Raw genomic sequence first — 24,667 nt, forward strand, 5'->3', positions numbered from 1 at the left:
TGTGTATATCTTAAATTAGAATTATTGAAGCAATGTCGATCAACTTTTGAAATCATGTAAATTATTGTAAGTATAAATTTACACAAATATATTCGCAGATATAAATAAAACGGAAGTGTGTATACGTTCCCTTATAAATACTAGAACATTATTAGAAGAAAATAAGGTGGATTTGACAAATCATCAGAAAATAACGAAATCGCGTTTGCAACCTTAAGCTGCAAAGTCATATGTTCGATATATCAAGAAAATTCTCAGCAATTATATAAATTCTTGCAAATGGTTCGCACAATATTTTCCACGTATTTTTGTACAAACCGTTATCTTGTGCAAATATAAAATTCTAACAGTTTAATTATTTCCCTAATAATCGGAAAGAATTATCACGTCTTGCATGAAACTGCCAGTGTCCCCTTGCACAATTGAGCTAATATCATTAGGAAAATTTTACATAATACAAATCGAACATTCTTGTATAACAACAACAATGTTAGTAATAATATATCAAATAGAAGTTTACAACTGAATTTTACAAATTGCAAATCATCTAATTATCATCATCGCCTGTTCGACGTAAACATAATATAACTTACAATGATTACGAGAAGTATTTGTCCATACATTTATTTTTTAACGAAGCGACTTTTTTTACTAATTTCTATGTACATATACTTCATTTCCACAATATCACATTTGTATTTATGTGAAAATATCGCTAAATTTATTATATTTGAATCTAATTAATTATTATGTGAGTATTACAATAAATACAGCGATGTATAAATACTCTTTGTAGATACTGTATAATTTAGACGTTGCTAAATTACTAATATTATATAATAAATTACTAATATTCGTTGATAAAATATTGTGCAAGAAAGCCTAAGTGTTTTAATATTTATGAACAGAAGTATAGATAATAGATGGTAATAGTAAAAAGAAAAAATATCTTATTAGAACCATAAATATTTACAATAGAAACTTAACAAATTCTCAATCATAAATCTATTAAACGACGAAGAATGAACTGTTGAGAAAGTAGGAGTTATATCGTTTTCAAGCCATGGAAAAACATTTTCAGATAGCCAAAAATTACCAAAACTCGAGACTTCTATTTTGATTGACATAACATTCCAATACCGCTTGGAACCAAAGCTCTGATGGTATAGCACAGCATGAAACGCACGTATAAAAGCATGTAATAGACATACAATTAACACATGTTCTTTTCATTGAACACGACCATAGCCGGTAGCCTCGCGGAAACGATGAAACTGGAATCCTACCAAATATACCAAACATCACCGTCCAGCCACCAGCAACAGACCGGACCGCCACCTTCCTACTACGAGACCCAATATCAGAGAAGTAATAGCCTGTCGACAGGATCGTCCTCTTTCGCTCTGCAGCCAACTCCTCAATCAGGAAATCAGCAAAGATGCCCGCTTCACGGTCTGCAACCGTGTGCCTGTCAAATGGTGAGTGAACAAAGAAGTCTGAAATGGCAAGCTGCAAATAACATTCAGCCACTGGGGAGGAACAAAGTGTAGCAAAGCCTTTAACCCGACTCCCGTAATCCGTGAAAGGAGGAAAGACTGAATAATGCTGATTTAAAGGTTTTTTCGTTGATTGTTTTGAGATGCATATCGTTCGTCGCAAATAGCATACCTAACAAAGGCAATAAACGTGGATTTTTCTCTACTTTTCGTAGTTTTTGTTTGATGACCAATTTGATATTTTCGAAGGTACTTGATTTATTTATCCAATGTTTAGAGTGGGAAATTTTAGTACATCATTTTCTAAATCTTTATATCTTTTATGTAAACTACACATTATTATTATATAATAGTTAATAATTATTACTATTTTTATGTATAATAATATTTAAGAATATATTAATATAGCGTTTGAATACTTTAACTCGTTGAACATGAAACTACAGAAAAAATTTAAAATTTCTTTTAATGAAAACTTAATATATTTTTGTTCCACTTAGATGACGGAAGATTTTTTCGTAAAGTTGATTTCAATCTGGAAGGATTTCCAATCTATTTCTGAGAAGTAATCTCATTACTTTAATTTTGATTTCCAATTCTACAACAAGAACGAGAACATTAATACATTGAATACATTAAATCTCCTAACTATTTAACACAATGTATTGTTTGCTTTGTAACAAAATGATAAAAATTGAATATCTACAATTAAAGAATATTAGAAATAAAGTTTTTAAGCGATATATAAATTAGTCTTATCTGTTACAATTCAATTTTATAAGCATGTATCAATGCTGATTTTACACTAATTATTCAATCCTTACCTTTAATTAAAATCAATTTTGCAATATTTACTCCTATACAGAAATAGATAATCTAATACATTGATGTAATTAAATGATTCAATAACGTAGCAAACAAAACATGGTTTCAAATGTAAGTTCCAGGCTTTTTCTACTCTCCGAAAGACATACCTTTATTAAGCAAGATCTAACTAGTAAATCTGTCTTCGCTCCCATTGTCGTCAGTAATAACTTCATAAGTGCAGTTAGTGTGACATTGAAACCCATATAAAAAAATTTAAGTAACAGATTATTCTAACCTATTGAAATTAGATTTTATAAACATACATCAATACTATTATTTTCAAATGTGTTATTCAGATACATTTGGTATCTTTCATCTAAAACTAATTTTACAAAGTTTGCCATTGTATAAAAACAAAGAACTTCACACTCTCTAGTTGTTAAATAATTCTATTTTCAACGAATATATTCTTTTTCCTCGAAAAATATCAGAACTTGAGTCCAGTGGCTGGAATGTCGCCGTCATATCAGCAGAGTGAACCAAGTCCCACGGCATTAGGAAGCAATCAGCAACAAACTCTTCAGTACATGATGCAGACGCAACAGTGCCAACAGCAACAACAGCAGCAACAACAACAGCAACAACAACAATCGCAAACAGGAGCAACGGGATCCAGTCCACCGCAAACACCCACACCATGTGGTTCAACTCCGAGCACAATGATGGGACAATTGATGGGAGCTCTCAATAATTCGACGCTCCTTGACGATTTGAACATTAATATCGAATCGTTACACGGTGGATTCGATTGTAATGTGGAAGAGGTGTGTTTTATTGTATATTCTGCTTATTATTAGATCGCGGATGTTTATGCGTTTATGAGAAATTTCAGAGATACACAGAATGCGTATAATCTGTAAAAATACATAAAATATTCAGAATATGACATTTATTATGTTTAGTAAGTATTATAAATCTCTGCTTAAGTTTCGTTTCTTTATTTAAATTCATAAAAATATAAATTTGCATAAACATCCGTAGTCTGTTCACTAGTATTAGAGGATGTATGTTCATATAAATTGATGATTTCATATAAAACATGAGCTATGTCAATTTTGTCTTTTTCCACGAAGGCAAAGAAATATTTTATTTTGACTACTGTATCTTTAACTCTGTTCAATAGATTTCAATATTATTTAAGAATATGCCCATGATATTATACAATTGCTGTGGGTATTGTTTGAAACTATACCGTACAAGAATTATAGATATGCAATTAAATCATAAAGTTGTGGACTTTATAATTAACATTGTTTCTGAGCTGAATATATCTAAATTGGGTTGCTATAGTGAATGATGCGCCCTTATTTCAATTGGATATTTTTCATTAAATAGATGAAAGAAGTAATCAATAGATACTTAAAGATATCAATCTTCTTGAAAATATCTTCTTCAATGCTGTTATCGTACGAAATCATGTCGGTATATGATTTATTGTTCGAAGAAACAATGATGATCCTATAATAAGTACTTTACTCTAAAGATTGCGAAAATAGCCTTACTCGCTTAACAAGGTATTCTTGATAAAGTTATTGTGATGAGAAATAGTTTTGACTAAGATTATTTTCGTAGAACCAAACTTTTCGATCAACAATGAAACAGAATATATATAGAGGGCGAGTCTCCTAACATGACGAAATATATAACTCCTAATTTATTCGTTGTACGAAAACATATTTCAAACAGAAGTTGTATAGTATCTAGGAGGTCATACACTGCCCTAATATATTTTTTGTTACCTTTCTTTTTTAACGAGATATTAGGGTCACCCTCAGTTTTTTAAATAGAATGTCTAATATTTTTTCTCAAATTCGGATAAATCGTCAAATTTTGCGTAAAAAATATTACACAAACTGGAACTTGAAGTTAATAATTACTGAAATATTTCCAAATTAATAATCTTCTATTAGGAAATTCGCTCAGCCAACGTTTTTTAACACAACTTTGTTTACAACAACAAGTCATATTTGTAAACGTGCTCCTTAGAGTGAGCACCTTAGAGCGATTGTCTCAAAAACAACGTCTTGCTAGGAACCTTAAAACGAGCCTCTTACAAATACGAGAATACATATTATTTTAATAAAAAACAAGTCAAAAAGTAATTGTTAATAACCCTGGCAATTTATACGATTTTAAGTGATAAAAGCAAGTACCATTAGTGATCAATGTAATATTTGTAAAATTATTCACAAGAAAATAGTTAAGTATTGGAAACTTTACAGTTTTATTAAAATATTTAAATTTTAAAGTATTTTTTCTTTGTATTTCTTTAATTGATACTTACATGATCTTCTATAATTTGTGAATGTTTAACTTTAATTCATTTTAAATTTTCCAATAATATTTACTTAATACTTAATAATCTTATTTGATTAACAAGAAAGCGTGATAGCTTCCAGAAAATAATATTATGCAAATAAATTTAAAATTAATTACGCAGACTAATGTAATTTCATATTTAGTCTCTGTTTTAATTTTTGAAGTATCTTATACACAGTTGTTGTGAAATAAGATAATTAATGTGACAAAGAATTTTATTTTCGTACATTTATTACTCTGTTAATTGTTGGTTGTATGTTTACTCTGTTGATTGTATTTTTTTATTACCAAGCAGCAATTTAATTATGAATTTTTAATTATATTTATATAAACATAACACATTTCACAGGATAATTAAAATAGTAATACGACCTATATTTTTAGAAAAATAATGTATATTGTGCCTATTCATTAATATATTGTAAATATATTTTCGAATTTAATTCTTACATCTTTATACTTTCATTAAAACGTCAAATCGTCTTCTCTTAGTACCTAATTGTCATGTTTTCAGCTATTGTGAACATTTCGTGCTGTATATTTAAGATTTCAATCGTGTTAAAACATAATCGCTTCTGCACGAAACAGTATATTTTCAACTCTATCTGATCAAGTTTTCCGCAAAATATCTTCATATCAGTTCATTATTCCATCTACTCGATGCGTCAAAGCTGACCAAATCAATGAATATTTCTTGTTACGGACAAATAAAAAGACATTCGTCATTTTAAAGAAATGTTTCAATTGATTACAATTATACTAAGGGGATAATGAAAAGTGAATTATACGAAACTTATAATTATCGGTTTATACTAATGTTGAACATTGAACGATTTCAGGTGATCAAACACGAATTGTCAATGGACGGGACGTTAGACTTTAACTTCCAGCAAGGTGTGATGGGCACGGCTGCGATTCAAGTGAGCGACAGTAACGTTGGTCAGAACGGTACCGTGTCCCAAAACAACGTGGTTGGCACGACGGCTGGAAACGCGCCCGCAGGAGTTTACGTGAGCACCAACGCGGCGACTCCTGCTGCTTCTCCCTCTTGGGTTCACTAGCAGTGGACCCCACTGCCCTCGACACCTCCGTCGTCCTTGTCATCGTCATTACTAGACGGACAAGAGAATTTCCACGGACAGCCCGAGGGACAGTTCATCGGTGAGTCAAGTATCATTTATTTCAAAGAATTATACAGATCAGTTCTGTGATACGTCGAACATGAGGAATGGTAAAAAATTACTAGGAATTTTCTATTAAAAACTTTTTAAAAAAGTAGATTTTTTAGAATATCTACCACAAATGACACTCGTACCGCGTATGAGATAAACACTAGCTATTTCTTTCATAATACTTTCATTTTTAACTTGTTAGTGGGATCTTAACGCCTCTACGTTTTTTGGATTATTTTCGAATCATACTTTTCTATCGTTAGAAAATGTAAGATTAAAGAAAATAAGGATTAACTATTAATATGCATTTCTCGTTTCAATTTTATGTTAAAAATTTTATTATCATGCCAAAAGTCCCGCTTTCTGTTAAAGTGAGATCTAGATTTAAATAAAATCTTTAGTCTTTAAAAGTGAATAAAGACAAATTTCAGTTGTGTATGTTAATTTAAATCCTTGCGAATTTCAATGCGATATAAATTATTTTCAGCAGGAATGAAAATTTGTAACCTCTTATTTTTAGCATGTAAAAAAATGGCGGACTTCGAAATAAAGGCATTATTATGTTTAAGACATTGTGCCCGGTTAATAGACTAATAAAGATATACATTTTTTTATTGTTATGGGCCTATCGCCACTTATTCTTATCAATAGTCATAAAATGACGTGACTACGCATCAAGAAATTATTTAGAGGCGTGAAGATGAAACGCAAATGAAATAACGCGTAAGTCCGAAATCTAAATCTAAGGGCTGTTTTAATGGTTAATAGTTTGAATAGTATTGTTAAAAATTAATTAAAAGTATTTTTTAAGAGAGAACACAATTCTTTCATAGTATTTTTTATCAATCTTCATATGCAAACAATATTTTGTTGGTCACATAGAGAAATTTAATGGAGTTATATGACTACTTTGCATAAATTTTTATGCATGAAAACGTATAAAAATAATTGGAAGATGAAGGGGAAAGGAAAAAACCAAGTATATCGTACAATAATGTAAATTACTTGAGATCATTAAAAATATGTACATGCTAAATAGTTTGATTAGTTACTGCGTTAATGACTTTTACTTTTGTCTTTTTCCCTATCCTTGCTCAATCTTGAAATCTGTTGTTTAGATAAGAAATGCAATTTTATAGGCTTATCAGTTAAATAGTGATTTAATAAAGAAACAAAATGCAGTAAAATAACAAAAATGTTCCCCAAGACATTTGAAAATGTAATTTTGTATATCAAATTAATTTCAAGTATCACATACTAAAGATTGTTTGATTAATTGAAAGATATATTATTAATTTGAATACCAATTGATACAAGTAAGCGTTTATTTATAAATACATATATTTTAATTATATTAACAAACTATACACCAGAAATATGTAAGAATTATAAAAATAGTAATGTGTACGCGTAAATTCAATTTTTGCGATGTTTGTCTTTGTTTTCAAAAAGTAAAATGCATGTGGGGATGTATGTTTGTTTGTAGTCTCGTTATAAATATTTACCACGTTTATACCTAATATTTGTAAAAATAATAACCTACCTGTGTATTGAATTCTTTGCAAACGATTAAAGCATATTTGATTTTAACGTTTAAAGCGCGAGAAATACAAACTAATTTTTGTAAAATATTGTCAAATTTTATTTTCTATAAATTAAAGGCATCTATAGAAATAAATTATTTTGTATTGATGATTATAGTTTGTAGAATAAATATTTCCTTCCTGTTTTCATCGTTTTTATAATGAATAATACTTGTTTAGTGTAACTGATACAATAAACATCGATTATAAAAATCTGTACTCAAAGTTATCTTATTGTCGATAATTCAAATTCATGAATTCATGTCAGACAGAAAAATCAATATTTAAGGATGAACAATCTCAATAAAAAGCAGAAAGGTCTCATTTGTGTACTATAACATATTTTTATGAATAATAACTGTAATATTTATTTCACTTATAATACTATATTTTACACTATAAATCATATTTGCTCTAACAAAAATGCAGTGGAGTTGAACATCGATTACATTATGTGACATACGTTATAAGGCAATAACTACAATTAAAATAATATGATAAATCATATAAATAATGATAAATCAGATCACAATATAATTTTATGACAACTTTATCATATGACAGGTTCAGAAAAAGGTCAGAGACAGAAGTTCCATTCATTACTAACTTTCAATCGAAATTTTAGCCTCAAGAGAACTATTGAAGACATGCTATTAGAAAATCATTATAGAATAATCAGTTTTAGCTTCCTGGAGAGGAACGAAGCTAGACAGTAACATGTAATCATTAAAAGACTATCAATGAAGAAATTATCTCTAATCAGTTTCTCTGTCCTATTTGTCTGAAAGGATATGTTATCTATTAGGTTAGTTAGGTGGAAAGCTTTGTGTGAGATTTTCGAAGAAAAAGAAACGATTCTTTTAATGAAAATTTATTAATTTTATAAGTTTATTAAATTTACTAATATTCAGTGTAATATCCTTTATCATTTGAGACTATATGTCGAAACATTGATTTAATCTGAGGCTATACAATTTTCCGTTTTTGTTTATTAAAATATTTTTCCATTACTTATATACTTAACTCTCAGAGCTAATATTGCGCTTTTTCCCTAAACTATTTTTTTTTACTTTTGTAATTTGATCAAATGATAATTGGGCAGTACAATATCAGGACTGTATGGAGGACAATTACTATTTTCCATTAATTTTTAAATGAAATGTTTAAAATCATTTTTGTATCACGCACGTGATACCGACGAAATTCTCAACAACAAATTTTCTTACAATAGATAGTATACTTTCTGTAACTTACATTTTAATTCTCCAAATTCTCTAATTAAGAGCGTAATTTTGCAGGTCAGTGATGCTAAGAAATTCTGTTGCATAACAGTAACAAGTTCATACTTATATCTAAGATAACATAACAAATAAATAAGAACGAATTTAATAAAGTATGCCTATTGTAGGCAAAATTGCAAAAATTGTTTGTGCAACAGAAACTCACAAGCTACAACTTCTCACTTGATTATCCGAGCTGTATGGAATAGAGCATCATTCGTTTTCATATGAGATACATATTTATATTCATTTATGTTAGATTATTTTCTAAATATCAATATTAAACGGGAACAGGAAATTTTTTGATAAAGATATAACAGTTTCTGTTTTTTTACTTCTTTTTTTCTTTTAATTTCTATTCTCGTTTTCCAAATATAAGAAACCATTACCAAATTCTCTATTAATGATCATTTTATTAATAAGTATCTTGATAATTGAAATTGCAATGTATCATCAATTAGTAAAGTACTATCCATAAACGCTCAGTTTATATATGTTTAGGAAAATTTGCATTTTAAACTGACTTTCTAATCAATCTCATTCACAAAACTTATTATAACACTTATAAAAACTTAAGGAAACTTGGAAAGTTATTGAGAAATCGTCATAACCTTTAATAATTCTTACATATCTCGTTCGAAGTAATAAGATGATACATTATAATAGTATTTTAATAAATTTTTTTGGTGTAATAAAATTAATTCTTTCGTTCTGTATATCTGTCATATTTTTCAATCATTGTTTTGATCAATTTTGATATTTATATTCTTATATTATAATATTTATTGTTATCACAAAAATGATTGCACAATGCAAATTCAAATGCCAAATAAATTTTTCTTATCTTAGTTTCTTATCTAATCTCGAATTTTTTTCAAATAATAATGGCTATAGTGGCCAACATATACATATTATTATAACTCTTACACATAGTTTTAACTAATTTTTACGATCTGCATATGTGTTCTGAATAACAACTGCACCCAAATTCTGATTCATTAATTTCTTCCTTGATAATCTGAATTAATTATCACATTTTGTATAAAACTAGTGGGTGTGCTAATACTTGTGAAAAAGTGTACATTACTGTACATACGTCCATGTGCTTAGATGTTCCTTCGTTTCCCGCAATTTCTTCGTACATAGAGATCTTTCAATAGGAAAATACTAAATTACCCAATCATATGTTTGCATGTTCATGTATTTCATCCCTTTTTTCTTTCTATCGACCGAAATCTTCGCTAATGTGTGTAGCTCGAAGTCGGTTCAATAACAACATGTAGCGAGCAACGGTTGATCGCCGTAGAGGTAAAATAATATTTGCACAACCGTGCCATAACAATGCTCACTGGTACAGTATTTAATAAATCGCTTCCTCGTACCTTGTCCTCTCTGCGGCCGACGCGCTCACCCTTTTTATACGATGTTTCGTACGTGCCACCACATTTATATAGCACCGCGTATCCACCTGTGTTTTGTCCAAAATCGGTATTGACTTGGGCTCGATAACAATTACATTTCGCTCGCCGTCGAATTATGTCCAAAAAATTTGTACACATGCATGGAAAAAATGTGTAAACAAACCGTTTAACTTTTTCTGTTAGACGATGCTTTGCTGTTCGCAAAAAAAAATTTCACGATACATTTTGAATCGAAGAAACTTTTTTACGTGATTGAAAAACATCAAGGAATATGTAGAAACAATTTTCTACGTGATTTTTATAGTTAGCAACACCTTCTACTGCTTCACAACCACGGACGAGATATTTCATGACACGATATTGTTCATACTATGCCGCGAACGAATCATCTCGCGACACAATATCGTTCGTACTACGTTACGGACGAGATATCTCGTGTGTTAGTTTATTAGGACGAGAGTTGTAATTACAGAAAGACAGAGTCACGGGATATCTCATCCGTGGCGTAGTACGAATGATATTGTGTCGCGGGATAACTCATCCGTGGCATCGTACATACAAACGATATTGTGTCGCGGAATAACTCGTCTGTGCCCTCGTACGTACGAACGATATTGTGTCGCGAGATATCTTGTCCATGGTTCTGAAGCAGTTAAGAGAGCTTTACCCCATACATTCAAATACATAAGTGCTTACTAATATAACAAAATGTAGTTCAGAAAGATGTTCACCTCTTTCATTATGTCACATTGAATATACATGGCGCATGAAAGTATTTGAATGCTTACCACAGAACTTTTTATAGATACATTATGCCCATTATGCGAAACTTTTTGAAATTTCGTTAGGACTGAAATGAGATACAATTATTGTCATTGTAGTAGTATTTGAAACCGATTCGAGAATGTACGTACAAGTTATAAGACATTTACTGCAAACATACATTTAATAAAAAGTTATTGTATATCCACTACGAATAGTAGCATTAAACATACAATAACTGATAAAAGCAGTCTCACTAAATAATGGCTTATTGATATAGTGAGTAATTGACTAGTTCAAATACATACTTTGATAGTCTTTGCCTCTGATTTTACCAATATAATCATCATAGTCGTGTCATTATACTACTAGTGAAATTTCAAAGTGTTTTGTATAATATATACATCAAAAGTTTCTAAAAGTGTACAAACACCTCCGTGACTTTGTATGATGTATGATGTAAAGATACTTGTAAGGCGTAATTCTTTTATATGGAGTTGTGTTAAAGCGTGTATTAGATGTAAAGGGAAGTCCTGTAACCCCATAGGAGAGACAATAAAGAGGAAAGTCCCTATTATTTGATTATAATGAACGTTTCTATTTTTTCAACAAATGTATCATTTATCTTCCTAAAAAATGATAATACATAATTTCTAGTATTCTTCTATAGACATATTATTAATTAGTTGCAAAAACGATTACTAAATAATGTAGATATCGGAATTTAAGAACTTTAATCTTAAAACTTTGTATAAATTCAACATTAGCTTTATTTAAGCTAGTAAATATCTAACTTACTTTTTCGTCTCGCTTAAATTTTACTAAATAATATGTTGTTCCAAATCAAAAACGCTGTGTAAGAGATATATGAATCATATGAAAATAAAATGTGTGTCTTCTCTTGTTAAATAAAAGAAATATAACTTATAAATTACTCATCTTCATAATATTAGACACATTGAGTTCATTCTTCATGTCTTCCTATCAAGCCAATTTAATTATCACTGGATACTCTGCTTTTAATAAGAAGCGAGAATGCTTTATAAAAGAACAGGATACTTTGAGAAATATCATGGAAGTTCCCAAAACTTAGGATTCATTCTATTCGTTCTATCCATACAATTCGCTCAATCGTTGGCGATTAATCAGTGATTCAAGATTAAGAGCGTGATATCTGAGGAAAGCTGGTTAAACACATGGGGTGCGAAAACTACGACTGATTTTCGCGAACGATTTGTACTCTGGGCTCCAGTCAGCTAGGTTCATCGAGAATGCCGAAATGAAAAAAAAGGTGAAAAAGAGACAACGAATTGTAATTCTGATTTGCGAATATCGAGCACTAATAAGTTGATTCGCGTTAATCGGGCTGGTTTTAAACGAGCGTTCGTATAATTCCGAAAATCATGACACATTGGGGGCTTATGTTACGATCGACTGTGCCGCTTTTTACTCGGAACACGTACGCTGATTGCGCTTCGGAATTTGTTGCGATTTTGTTTTTGTAACCCACCGTGATTTCGTCGCGCATAGAGGCTCGAAAACGCGCCAGTATTGTTCGTTGACACGTAAAATAGGAGGATTAAAAACTCATTTTTCTGCATAACCATCCTTTTCTCTTACTGATTAGAGAGAAGAAAGGTATAACATGATTTCTTGATGAAATCGTTTCTTGTTACTCGTCGCTATGCGTTAACACAATTTTTTATTCGGTCGATACATTTGCCGCCTTTTAATCTCCGACATGCACAAGTGTGCGGTGTAATTATAACATTCTGTGTCTGCTTGTCGCGTTAATGGATACGAAAGTAATGTTCTCGCCATCCTTTTGTTTAGGAACAATACTTTGCCGTGCAGACTTTGCCTGTGTTAAAGAAGCAGAACATGACCTGCCTTCTTTTTCTACTGGCTATCCTAAAAGATTACTTTTTCTCCTTATTCAAAGATTAACTTTGCATAAACAACATGGCTATTAGTGGCGGAAAGAAGTGCCATTACATATTTTTTAAAAGATTTTAAATTGTGAACTTTATCACTTATATCGTGTTGTATGTCATTTTTAATCCTTTTGATGTTCACTGAAAGGGGAGAGTCTAGAAAAAAATTTATATTAAAATGGGGAAGTATGGTAAAAAAGAATCTAATTTTTTTATTGGTATTATATATAAGTACTTTTATTATGGATAAGATGAAAATATTTATGTGAATATACTGTATACCTACTTTTAGTAGTTTTTTTTCTTATATAACCGAACGTTATTACATTACATCCTGAAAGAAGTATTCTCTGATTCGTGATCATTTAGTATCCGATTTAGAACAAATGAAGAACACGTTGAATTTATCCATAAAGTATAAAACTGAGTGAAGAATATAGAAACTATTTCCCCTGAATTTGTTGGAGGTAAGGACATCTCCTCGGCTATCTGCCTTAACGTATAAGTTTATCCGTTTTCGGGAGGATTCTTCTACTCTGTTCAGTGTTGTAGCTGATAGATTTTGATACGTATAAACAATCCTACGTCTCATATCTTCAAGTGTTGTTGGCTCAACCTGATAAATATGATTCTTTAAATAGCCCCATATAAAACAATCTACCAAATGAAAACGGATAAACTTGCGCACTAATGAGAATGTGATCGAGATGATCTCAATGGCCGAGAATTCAAATAACTATTACAATAGAAACCATATCAGTGGAGTGAAACACACACATACAAGCAAAATCTGCTCTCTTTAGAGCCAATATGATGTACAAGGTCCGAACGCGTAATCATTTTGCAATGTATATATTGTTGCCCTAATGCCGGCGGTATTTCAAATTTGTATTTAGGTAGAGTTTTAAAAATATACGACGTCAACCTTAAGATGATGTATTATACTTAAAAATATAGGTTTCAATTTAAAAATTCAAAGTTACTCTATGAAAGATTTTGGTGTCATCACAAGGTCACATACGTGACAGTACAATCTGTGCCGCTCAATATGCTACAACTATCGTTTGAAATGATTTATTATATTTCTCATATTTTTCGAGATATCTGCTTTGGAAGATTCAAATATGACATCCTGTCTATTGATATAGCGTTACTTGCACTCATATTTTGCCATTGTTTAAAACAGAATAACTTTTTTAAAAATTGGACCAAACGGTTCGAGCTTCCTTGAGAAGTTAAAAGGATTAGTTTACTAGGCCATGTGTAAGAATAATAGTGAAAAAACTATAATTAGTCGGAATCATAAAGAAAATAGTAAAGATAATAATAAAAATAATAGTAAAAAAATTACATTTTACAACTTTTTTATTGGAACCTGAAAATTTAAACAATACGTTGTGTAGACTAATATTAGTTGTATATGTACTGAAAATTTCATCGAAATCGGTTGATACAGAAACAAGCGACAGCTATCGAAATATGTAAGAATTTAAATTTATTTATTACAGTTATAAACCGAAAGTCGTGAAAAACTGCAATTTTCAGCATTTTTAATACTCTAGTTCATAACAACGTTAACCGATTTCGATGAGATTTTCATCATATAAGTATATAATTGACATAAATCCACAAAACGTATTGTTTGAATTTAATCGCAGACAGATACAAACTTTGTAAAAAGACAGTCTTTATTATTTTGTTTGCGATTCCGACCGATTGCAATTTTAATTTTCTCAACTCTTTTTTCATACATGATCCGGTAAACTAGTCTATCTAACTTCTTAAAAGAACTGAAGTCGTTTGGTCCAATCTTACAAAAGTTATAGTATTTTAAACAGTGGAAGAATATGAGTCTAAGCGACTTTATGTATGTATATATTCTGTACATGAAAGGTGCGGCTGAAAGTTATCTCAAGGGGACACTAAATGATTTCTTATAAAAAAAATATGTAAAAGATATAAACTCAAATTTTTTCGTTTCGAAGATTGATTTTTGTGAAAGTCAAGCTTAAAAGTCTATCAAGTACTTGAACATGGCTAATTGGGCGGACTGGATAGGACTAAGTAATCGACTGAAGGTTATTTTACGTGTGATGGCAAATGTAGAATAAAATGTTTTCATAAGATTTGTTTCCGACAAATAAATTTGACAATTTACCATACGCATGTAATAGGCTGATTCTTAACAAAACATATTCAAACTCTATTTTCATGAAAATGAAGCCTTAAACGGAAAAATTTTATTCTACATTTTTTATTTATTTCCTTATCTACAATAACATCTTATTAATTGTTTACTCATACCTAGCCGCTAGTTAGCCAAGTATAAGCATACTTAACAAATTTTCAAACTTGATTTTCTCAAAAACCAAATTTCAGAAGGAAAAATTTTGTTCTATATTTTTTTCTTAGTTTTTTTTTCATAAGAAATCATCTCGTGCCCGCTTCTGCATAACCTTCGGCCGTATCTTGTATGTCAGGAAGAACTGCCTGTTTCCATTGTTTCCCATATAATCGCTAGTTTATTTTTCGTCTTTCTTATCAGTTTATCCATAAATAAGTCACTATAGGTGGTAATTATTATGAAACTTCGGTAAGTTATAACAATGATTAAAATTAAGAAAATGTGTCTTTCGCAATTTGTAGACCGCGTGGACATGTTAAATTATGAATGTAGATGTGAAATAATATTACGAAGGATAATGATAGAAAACTGAAAAAGATGTAGTACTCATTCAAGTGTGAACACAAAATAATAACAAAGAATAATAAAGCATTAGCATTGATCCTGTACACTATATAAAATATACACTAAATAAAATGTACATTTAATAAAAATATTATAAGGTTAATTTTTAAATATTTTAATATCTATATTAAGTAAAGAAACTTGTTTCACAAAATTAAGAATTAATTATTTTGAGTATTAAATTATAATATCGATAGGTTATTTGACTATTTTGTATCCTAAAGTTAACATATTGGAAGTGAATTCGATTTATACCAAAACTAAGTTGTATCAATATACTTTTTTACCTAATAATACGTAATACTTTTACACACGAATTTTAAACGTCGCGTATAATATTACAAAAGTGCCATTATTCTAATTGAACGTGTTACAGCTTTCGCAGTATTCGCTCTCGTGATCCGTATTATACGCTCTCGTTTCGTATATTTCAAAAATTATTTGCGCAGTTAATTCTGAATATATTTATTCAGGTATAATATTGGAATAAAAAATCATTCGATTGAAGACAAATAACGAAAGAACTAAAATAAACAAATTATTTTTCCTGTCGCATACGTTTCAGTAGATTTTGATTAAAGAGAATAATTTAAGATGTGAGTTATCGTGCTGAAATGATTGCATTCAAAAAATGATTAAGCTTTGAATACAATACAGTTTAATTCACTGCATGAAAATAAATTGAAAATCTGGTATGATTTTATTTGTTGCTTTGTCTTCAAATAAAAGCAGATGCATCTTAGGATATCGTTCGTTATATTTGATTCGAACGAATACAGCTTTTCTATGATTTATCTACTATTTCATATCCAATGACATGTTACACATAACATAGCATTAGTATGAAAAAGTTAATACTTATAAAATTTCAGATCTTGAAGCTATTTCAATCTTATTCTACATATATTTGGATTGTTTATTTTGTCCTCATGAAAATGATTTTATTTAACTATTTTTCAAGCTAATTATGTTTTAAAGATAAAAGTAATTGCGAGTAAAGTGAATGATTATATGTAAAACCATTGAATACTTTTACTCATTTAATATAGTTCATAATTAAATTTTGTCAAGAAAATACATATATCGATATAAAGTGATATATAGTACAATAGAATTCAATTTATCTAAACAAAATTTTAGTTAATGGCCGATTTACAGAATTTTTGCTGGATGAATTCGTTTCTCTGAACCTGAACTCTTGTTATATGAACGAAAAATTGTAGGTAGTGGGGATAATTAGTGAGCTTCTATTATATGAATTCCAATTATATGAATTGTTTGGACAAATTCAAATAAATGGAGTTTTACTGTATAAGAAAGAGAAAGAAAGTGAAAGGAAAGAGTATTGTTTATTGTTAAATAAAATTTTACAACCGTTAGGTAATTGATTTACCGTGATTTAGAAACCAAAATTTCGTTTATCATATTACGATCCTTCTGAAGTAACAGAACAGGAAAAGCAATTTGCTAAAAGTTTCGTTTCAGTGATGAAAAGTCGTAGGCAGTTCTGAGTGTTCAGCTTTTTTAGGAATTCATTGAAACTTGGCCACAAGTGCTATTTGACTCAACGATATTAATGCATATTGCATTAATGTATTAGGCGTTCTTAAAATAACGCATTAACTTATGGTTTTAATTTAAAAGTTTAGCAATTTCTAGACGCAGTTTGTGCTTTCATAATGGAATGCAATTTCTTCGGTTATAGCAACAGATGCGAATTCATATTTGTTTAATGCATACATTATTTTAGTGGTCGAATTTGCAATGTCTTTAGGAAAGGAGAGTGATTCCTTGAACATTAATTTGCAATTCTAAAAATTAACCAAATAAATTAACATTGTATCTTTTAATATATAATTTCCAGTACCAGAAAATAAAATAGAAATACGTTGCAAAATAAAAAAATAATATAACAAAAAGCGAAATAAGAAAATAAAGTAAGAAGTTAGAAATATAATATTTATATTATGTATATTAATACTAAAAAAGTAGATGCGAATGTCAAATTATTATTAAATAATATTATATTAGTAAATGCATTATAATACACATTGAATACACATAGAATTCACAGCATAACTTATATATATGATCAGATTAATTCATTCGATATTTTTGTAAAACAGAAAAATATATTTCAAATGTTAATCCTGGTTAAAAATAAATCTCTTTCTTTATCTTGTAACCCAGATAAAAGGAAAGTTATTAACATTAACATTACATTAACAAATGTTATTAACATTACAGTTTAAAACACATTTATTCGTCTATTTCTCTTCACAATCATAATCGTCCTGCATACCCCATATTTGCAATTCACTTCTGTAATCATTGTACAATACATCAAAAAACACATTTGCAAATTCTAGACCAATGAAGATATCTAAAATCCATCTTAGAAATAAACATAGTTGCATACAAAAAGGTCAAGTACTGTATTATTGTTATACAAATACAAACGGTTTCTTTCTGTGAAATATTATAATATTCAAAAATTAAACTTATCAGAATCTTTCTCATAAAAACATTCTCATTTGACTTATCAAAGTAAGTATAACTTAAGTTGGCAATTTCTAGTAGTCCGTATAAATCACAGACACTAGCCCGCAAAAGTTTCTGAACATTTACCATAAAAAGCCTCCACCTCCATATTAGAGATGTTACATAAAACGTTTTGAAATTTCAATAGCGCTATAATGTGATACGACTGTCATGATGACATTGTCGGGTTAAACCAAACTGTGACAAAAGCAAACCTGAAATTATAAGATATTTAGTGCAAACATATATAGTCAATCCTTCTATAACAGGGTTAATTCATTCCGTGTTGTATCAAAACCGTGTTATAAAAATATCAAGTTAAAGGAGGACTGTATTGAGGAGTGTAAATAATAAGTGTAAATGTGGTTTCACTTGAAATTATGAATAATAATATTGGAAATTATTAATGTAATAAATAGTTGCCTGTTTAAATACTTTTGTGATCTTTGCGAAATGTATACCTGCACTAGATATCTTGAAATTCCTGTATAATTTCTCAGAATTATTTCAAACTTTACCAATCTAATTACGATAGCCAAACCCCGCAGCCGTGCTAATAAAATTTAAAAATGTTTCATATAGCACATGTAATATAGTATATTCATAAGAGGTGTATATAAGTGTTCGAGCTTATTTTCACACGCTTGTATACATTTCGTTGTATTTTTCTAAGTAAATGTGATTCGTCAAACGAAAGTTGCACTGTCTAAAGAAGGAAAAATAAAACAAAGAAGAAAAAAGGGAAATAGGAAGTTGAATAGCCGAAACTGCGTTATCATGCCGATTGTAACACATGTTTTATCACTGCCGTGTTCTGTCTGGAAAAATATGGTGATACATAGACGCATGCGGAATCGCGTTCATTTTTCTGAACTCTACGGCAGATTCGGCAAACCAGAAGAGGCTACTTTGTTGCCTCTACGAACGTGGATAGTATTTACACGGATGAATATCGGACCGGATAGATATTAGCTTTCAGCAAAATATTTTTCAGCAGTGGACGTGGCGAAAAAACACACTACCCCCCCTCTGTTACGCCCTGGCATATTAGCGCCTCCGGCATTCCTACAGTTTGTTCGGTGTATGAAACGCGAATGCCGTTTTCCGTTAGTTCCGGATCGATGTTCTTTTTGCATTGTTCGTTTTTGTTTTCCTGCGTTTGACTCAACTTCATAACTATTCGCAGCTTAGCTTGTCGTACCGACAAATTTATCCTCTCTCTGGTTACAGATTAAATTCGCGGGGCTCGCCTGACCCACTGGATCCCGTAATCTTTTCTTTTCTTCGGCAATCACAGGCAAATTAACTCTTAGAGTACAAACTGCGAAGTACACTGACAAAGCGGAACGGAAAGACCTTGTTGGCAAAAGGGCACAGTTTCATTTCTTGCGACCCTGGTTAATATCGTAAAAATTTTTCATACAGCACCATTTCATTTGTCGCTTCGTGTGTAGGATAAAATTTGAAGTTAGGAAAATCAATGTCTATACAATCGTTCTGATTATTTTCTGATACATGCTGGCGATTGTATTGAGAACATTTTAGACGGTGAGGAGTGAAATTATTTTGCTGGGTAAAATTGAGGAATGATTTAAATGATTTGTCATGTTTCACTTTTCTCAAAAATTAACACGAAATGTTTTAAGCTGTAGGATATATGATGTAGGATCGTGTGATTGCTTCATTGGACAGTGTCTGGGTTTGAGTCTGTTGCTAGCAATATTAAATTACTGTGTAATGGACAGGTCATTTGGATATTATGCTTTCCGTAGTCTAAATTTAATGTGTACAGGTTACTAGATAGGCTATTTAAATGATTTTCCAGTCGAGCTTTAAATTTGTTTACAAAGCATTCTATTTCTTCTTTGACTGTTTTAGTACCTAGGTCTTTTCCAAGGTCATCGTTACGAACATACTACGAGGCATTCATAGATGTACAAAGTATTATCGACTGCAGTGATTCTACTTTTTTAATGTGGCTATCAACTGTTGTTCGAAGTCCTCGATGGGTTTTATGACAACTTTGATATTAATAGTTTGTTTTTAGAATTTAGCTGCAAGTGTCTCTTAGCCAATACACGTGTTCTCCTGTTGTTTTCATTTGCTCTATCTTCTTTTGCATGTACTGTTTACATGTCAGTCTCTTGTGTAGGTATGTATATTCCGAGATATTTTACTACTTTCGATTATGGTATATTCTTATCGTTTAGCGTAGCCGAAGGGTATCTGCTTTTTCAATATGAATGTGATATGGTTAGGTTTTTCCTTCTTAACTTTTATCTTCCATTTTTTAAAATATTCTTGTATCTTATCCAGTGTGTCTTCAAGTATTTTTGATGCTGTTGTTGCGCTTTCGCAGAGTGCTAAGATGGACGTGTCGTCAGAAAATATTGAGAGACCAGTTTCATGGATAGTAGACATATCTGCGTATATAGTATATACATATGGTATATACAGAATTGGTCTTAGCACTCTGCCTTGAAAAATCCCTGCTACCACTTCCGTCTTGGATTTTTATTATAAAGGTTCTATTGGTTAAGTATGATTTGAGTAGGCAGTAATAGGACAATGGGAAGTTCGTTGCTATTTTGTATAGTAAATCTTGATGTCAGATCGTATAGAAGGTTTTTCGATATCAAGGAATACTGCTATACAGTACATTTTATTCTCCACACCTGCCAAGATATTATTAACTCCGAGCACTTGTTGAGTTGTAGCATGAGTAATAAATTTCTTTTCTGCTGCAATTGTTTTCAGTCTTTTGTGGATGATTTTTTCTAGAATTTTAGATATGATTGATAGGAGTCAAATTGGTGGAGGAGCGAATGTGTCTTTTTCACATTGTAGATCTTTTTCAGGCTTTTGTAGCATCAAAGATGGAAATATTATACACATTATACTATAAGGAAACAACAGTCTTTATTCAAACTAACAATAATAATAAGATACTTTTTTATCTATTGTACGAAAACACTGCTTTTTTCGTACTCTCAATCTTTAATTTTGCACAATTATATCTAAACTAAATCATTGTATTTATAGTGAATCCTAATTTCATATTTCAGGAATAAAGAAACTGGCATGCATATGTATAAGCATTAAATATTATCGAGCGTCCCTGTTATTAAAGGAGTTCACTATCCTCAGCTTATTAATTGTTTAGCTATTAAGATATATAAAAAAATACTACACTAATTTTTTTCTAAATATACGTTTGCAGTAAATATTTTATAATTCCTATATACATTTCCAGATTGGTTTCAAATTTTAGAAATATAATCGTGATCGTCGTGTCTCATTGTAGTGAAATTTCAAAGTGTTATATTTAACACGTACAATATGACCACAAAAATGTTCTATCATCAAATATTTTGATGAATTAGTGTATATTTTTTATTATTTCTAGTCGGTCGGTTTATTAGTTCTAGTCTAGTATTTAGTGTATTATTTCTAGTCGGTCCATGCTTCAAAGCAAATTTCATTCCTTACAATATTATCGGTGCACTAGTACAGTGCACAAACGTGAATTGAAGCAGTGTTGTTATGAATCGATAAAAATCGGTGATTCTTCACAGTGGATAGGTACAAGGGGAGGCGGGTCGAAGGTGTACAGACGTTCAAGTGGGGCAAAAGGGAACCACTTAGCCGAAACTGCAGGAGTCTGGAAGTCAGCAGCTATTCGGCAGACGTCACTGGCGCCAGCAGACTACCTTAAACCTCCCCTTTGTACCCCTACTCCTACGCCGACAATCTCATTCCCCAAAAGCGTCGCAAGAATTATAAAGTTGGTGGAGGAGAGCTCCGGGGGACTTCTTCCCTCACCACCTATCCTTGTTAGACAACCTCCTTCCTCTGCGTCTCTCTGCCCCGCGTCCTTTACCTACGCGCCACTTCGACCTAGCGACTCCATTTCTCTCCTGTTCTCTCTCCCTCTCTCTCTCTCCGTCCCCTCTCTCACTCTCTCTCTGTTTTCCCGTTCTTTCCACTGTGTCTCCGTCTCGTCTCCGCTCTCGATGTTTCTCTTTTTTCGATATCTATCTTTGTCTTTACATATCTCATTCCAACTGGCTCCACACTCCTGCTCTGTCCTTTCGTCTTGCTCTTTTTCACCGAGCATGCTCTTTTTGCTCCCACTTCGAACTTTCCAACGCGAGGAAAATTGGTCGACGCTTCGTTTCGGATTGTCGGTCGCGAGTCACGTCAGGATCCGAAATCTGTTAACCGTTAACGCGACGCCGCAGGAAGTCGTTCAATTAGACTCATGTACCGCGTGATTTCGAAATAACGCTACATCGTTCGATCGTTCACCGAAACTTTCAGCTTCTTCTAATGACCAATCACTGTGTGCAATTTTCTCTGCAGCTTCTCGATCGCTAAAAACCGATCGTTCTTTCCTTGTTCCAAGCTGTTGAACAACGATTACCTGCTACTCTTCGGATTCATGTCGATGAATCCTCATCTGACACTTTCTTTACATGCTTTTTCGTTTTGTGATGTTTTTAGTTCATCAAAGAATTCCAGTCTAAATTTTGGTTAATTATATATGCCCTATTGGAATTAATTGAATTCTCATTCGCACCCCGTGTTACGAGATCTTCCAGCGTATCGTTGCAACATTGCAACCTTTCATTCATGATTCTTCTTCCCTTTTTCTTTTCCTTCTCATTCATATTGGGTCTACATACGGGGAATTACTGGCCGTAAGAACAGTCATTAACAGTAACGAAAATTTCTTCTTCAACATAATGATGTTTCAAATATAAAAGAAAATATAAAGGCATAACGATAAAAACAAAACACAATATATTTTTGAATAGGCATTTCACATTATATTCATTTACACACTTACTATACTATCAAAAGCATGATTTATTGTAAATGATTTGTGAGGCAAAATTTGCCTATAATTTCTAATAATGAAATGAGGATTTGTATGAAACCGCTAAATGCCTTTACGATACAATAGATCTGATTGTGATTATTGATTTAATAGAACATCTAATGCATCTAATTTTGAACATTCGGCAAAAGTCTTTAAGTTAATTTAAATGTAATCGATTGATTCTACATATTCTTAGTTTCCATCGTACTGATTTCTTCCTTTATATAATCTGTACTTTTCTATTGCCTCGTTATATAAGCAAAGTATTCTGTTATTAACCTTAATCTTTCTGGTAGATGATCGAACTATATACTATAAAATTTCTGTGGAATGAAAACATCGAGAAATATATATAATTACATATTTTAGTTCAAACCATATTAAGCAATTTTTCATAATATAAATGAAACCGTTTATTAATTTTAATTTTTTATTAATTTGCTATTAGTTCACCATAGGCGTTGAATTTTAAGTAAATATTGTTAATTATTTCAGCCTTTAAAAATTATATATGCTATGACTGATTATTTAATCTTTACATTGCTGCGATATTTCAATAGAAAATAGTTAACTGATTATACAGGGTGGTTGGTAACTGGTGGTACAAGTGGAAAGGGGGTGATTCTACGCGAAAAAAGAAGTCGAAAGTATAGAATAAAAATTCTTTTTTTAATTTTTTTTTTAAATTTTTCCATCGAGACAACGATCTACAGTGAGATCCGTTATAACGTACCGCACGCGTACCGAGCGAAAATTCAAAGTCGATTTTCTCGAAAACAAAGCCTCAAACGAAAAACAATAACTCGATTTTTTCGAATAGTTACATGTTTCTCGATGTAGTTTTATCATTTACATTTCATCATTTCTGGTATTTTTCAATGAAATTTTGAATTTCTTATATAAGACGGAGGAATCAGGAAATATACGTATGTTAACATAGTTATTTTACTTCAAGAATTTTGAACAACTTTTTGATAATATAATTTAAGGTACAATAGTTTAAGAAAAAATAATGTTAGAAAATCTTACAGCTTCTTCTAAATAGTAGTTTTATCGTTTACAATTCATATTATTATCATCATATTTCAAAAGAACATTTAAATGCCATACCGGAATTACTCTTCCCTAAAAAATATGTACCTCCTTTAATAAAGTATCTTCCTGGTTGCAATTAGATCTTTGCAATTATCTATTTATCGTACGCGTTCTACGCCGTATAAAAACATTGTTTCCCGTCGAAGGAATCTTCGATCGGCTTCGATAAAAAACCCCTCAGTTGATATACCCCTTAAAGAATGCATGACAAGTGAACCACAACTTAACTCTATTGCATCCCTTAGGTAGAAAATTTCTTAAATGCATGATTTCTCATTTCAATTGTATTCTAAAGTTCTCTTAATGTATTACATACTAAACACATTCATGATTTATCTGAATCATAGTTTATCACATAATTCATAATACTCTATTAAGTAATATAAGTAAAGAATATTTACAATGAACTCGCTAAGTCTGAATTAAAAATGATATGTAATAATTTTATGTCATAATCTTGTTAATGAAATATACACATTGATGATTTTCTGCTTTTCAAATAAGTAATTCTGAGACAGCAGATACCAAATTAATCCTTACAGGCTATCACCAGAGGAAATCATGTT

At 30.9% G+C, this 24,667-nt stretch overlaps 1 protein-coding gene across 3 annotated transcripts in view; it reads left to right on the plus strand.

Moving 5' to 3' along the window:
• LOC117212934 (forkhead box protein O) overlaps positions 1-24,667 on the plus strand; it is a 296,038-nt gene that overhangs the window by 182,082 nt on the left and 89,289 nt on the right. For 2 of the 3 annotated variants that reach the window (XR_004488559.1, XR_004488560.1), the window contains exons 5-7: positions 1,249-1,478; positions 2,795-3,127; positions 5,522-5,843. Coding sequence is in view for 1 of the 3 variants with exons in the window: in XM_033458083.1 (XP_033313974.1) it covers positions 1,249-1,478; positions 2,795-3,127; positions 5,522-5,743 (785 nt within the window). In the remaining 2 variants the exon portion in view is untranslated. Of the gene's footprint in view, positions 1-1,248; positions 1,479-2,794; positions 3,128-5,521; positions 5,951-24,667 lie in introns of those variants that run through there. The other variant, XM_033458083.1, reaches the window with a different exon arrangement.

The sequence above is a fragment of the Bombus bifarius genome, unplaced genomic scaffold (assembly GCF_011952205.1).
Source record: "Bombus bifarius isolate JDL3187 unplaced genomic scaffold, Bbif_JDL3187 scf7180000008418, whole genome shotgun sequence".
In the NCBI taxonomy this organism is placed as follows: Eukaryota; Metazoa; Arthropoda; class Insecta; order Hymenoptera; family Apidae; genus Bombus; species Bombus bifarius.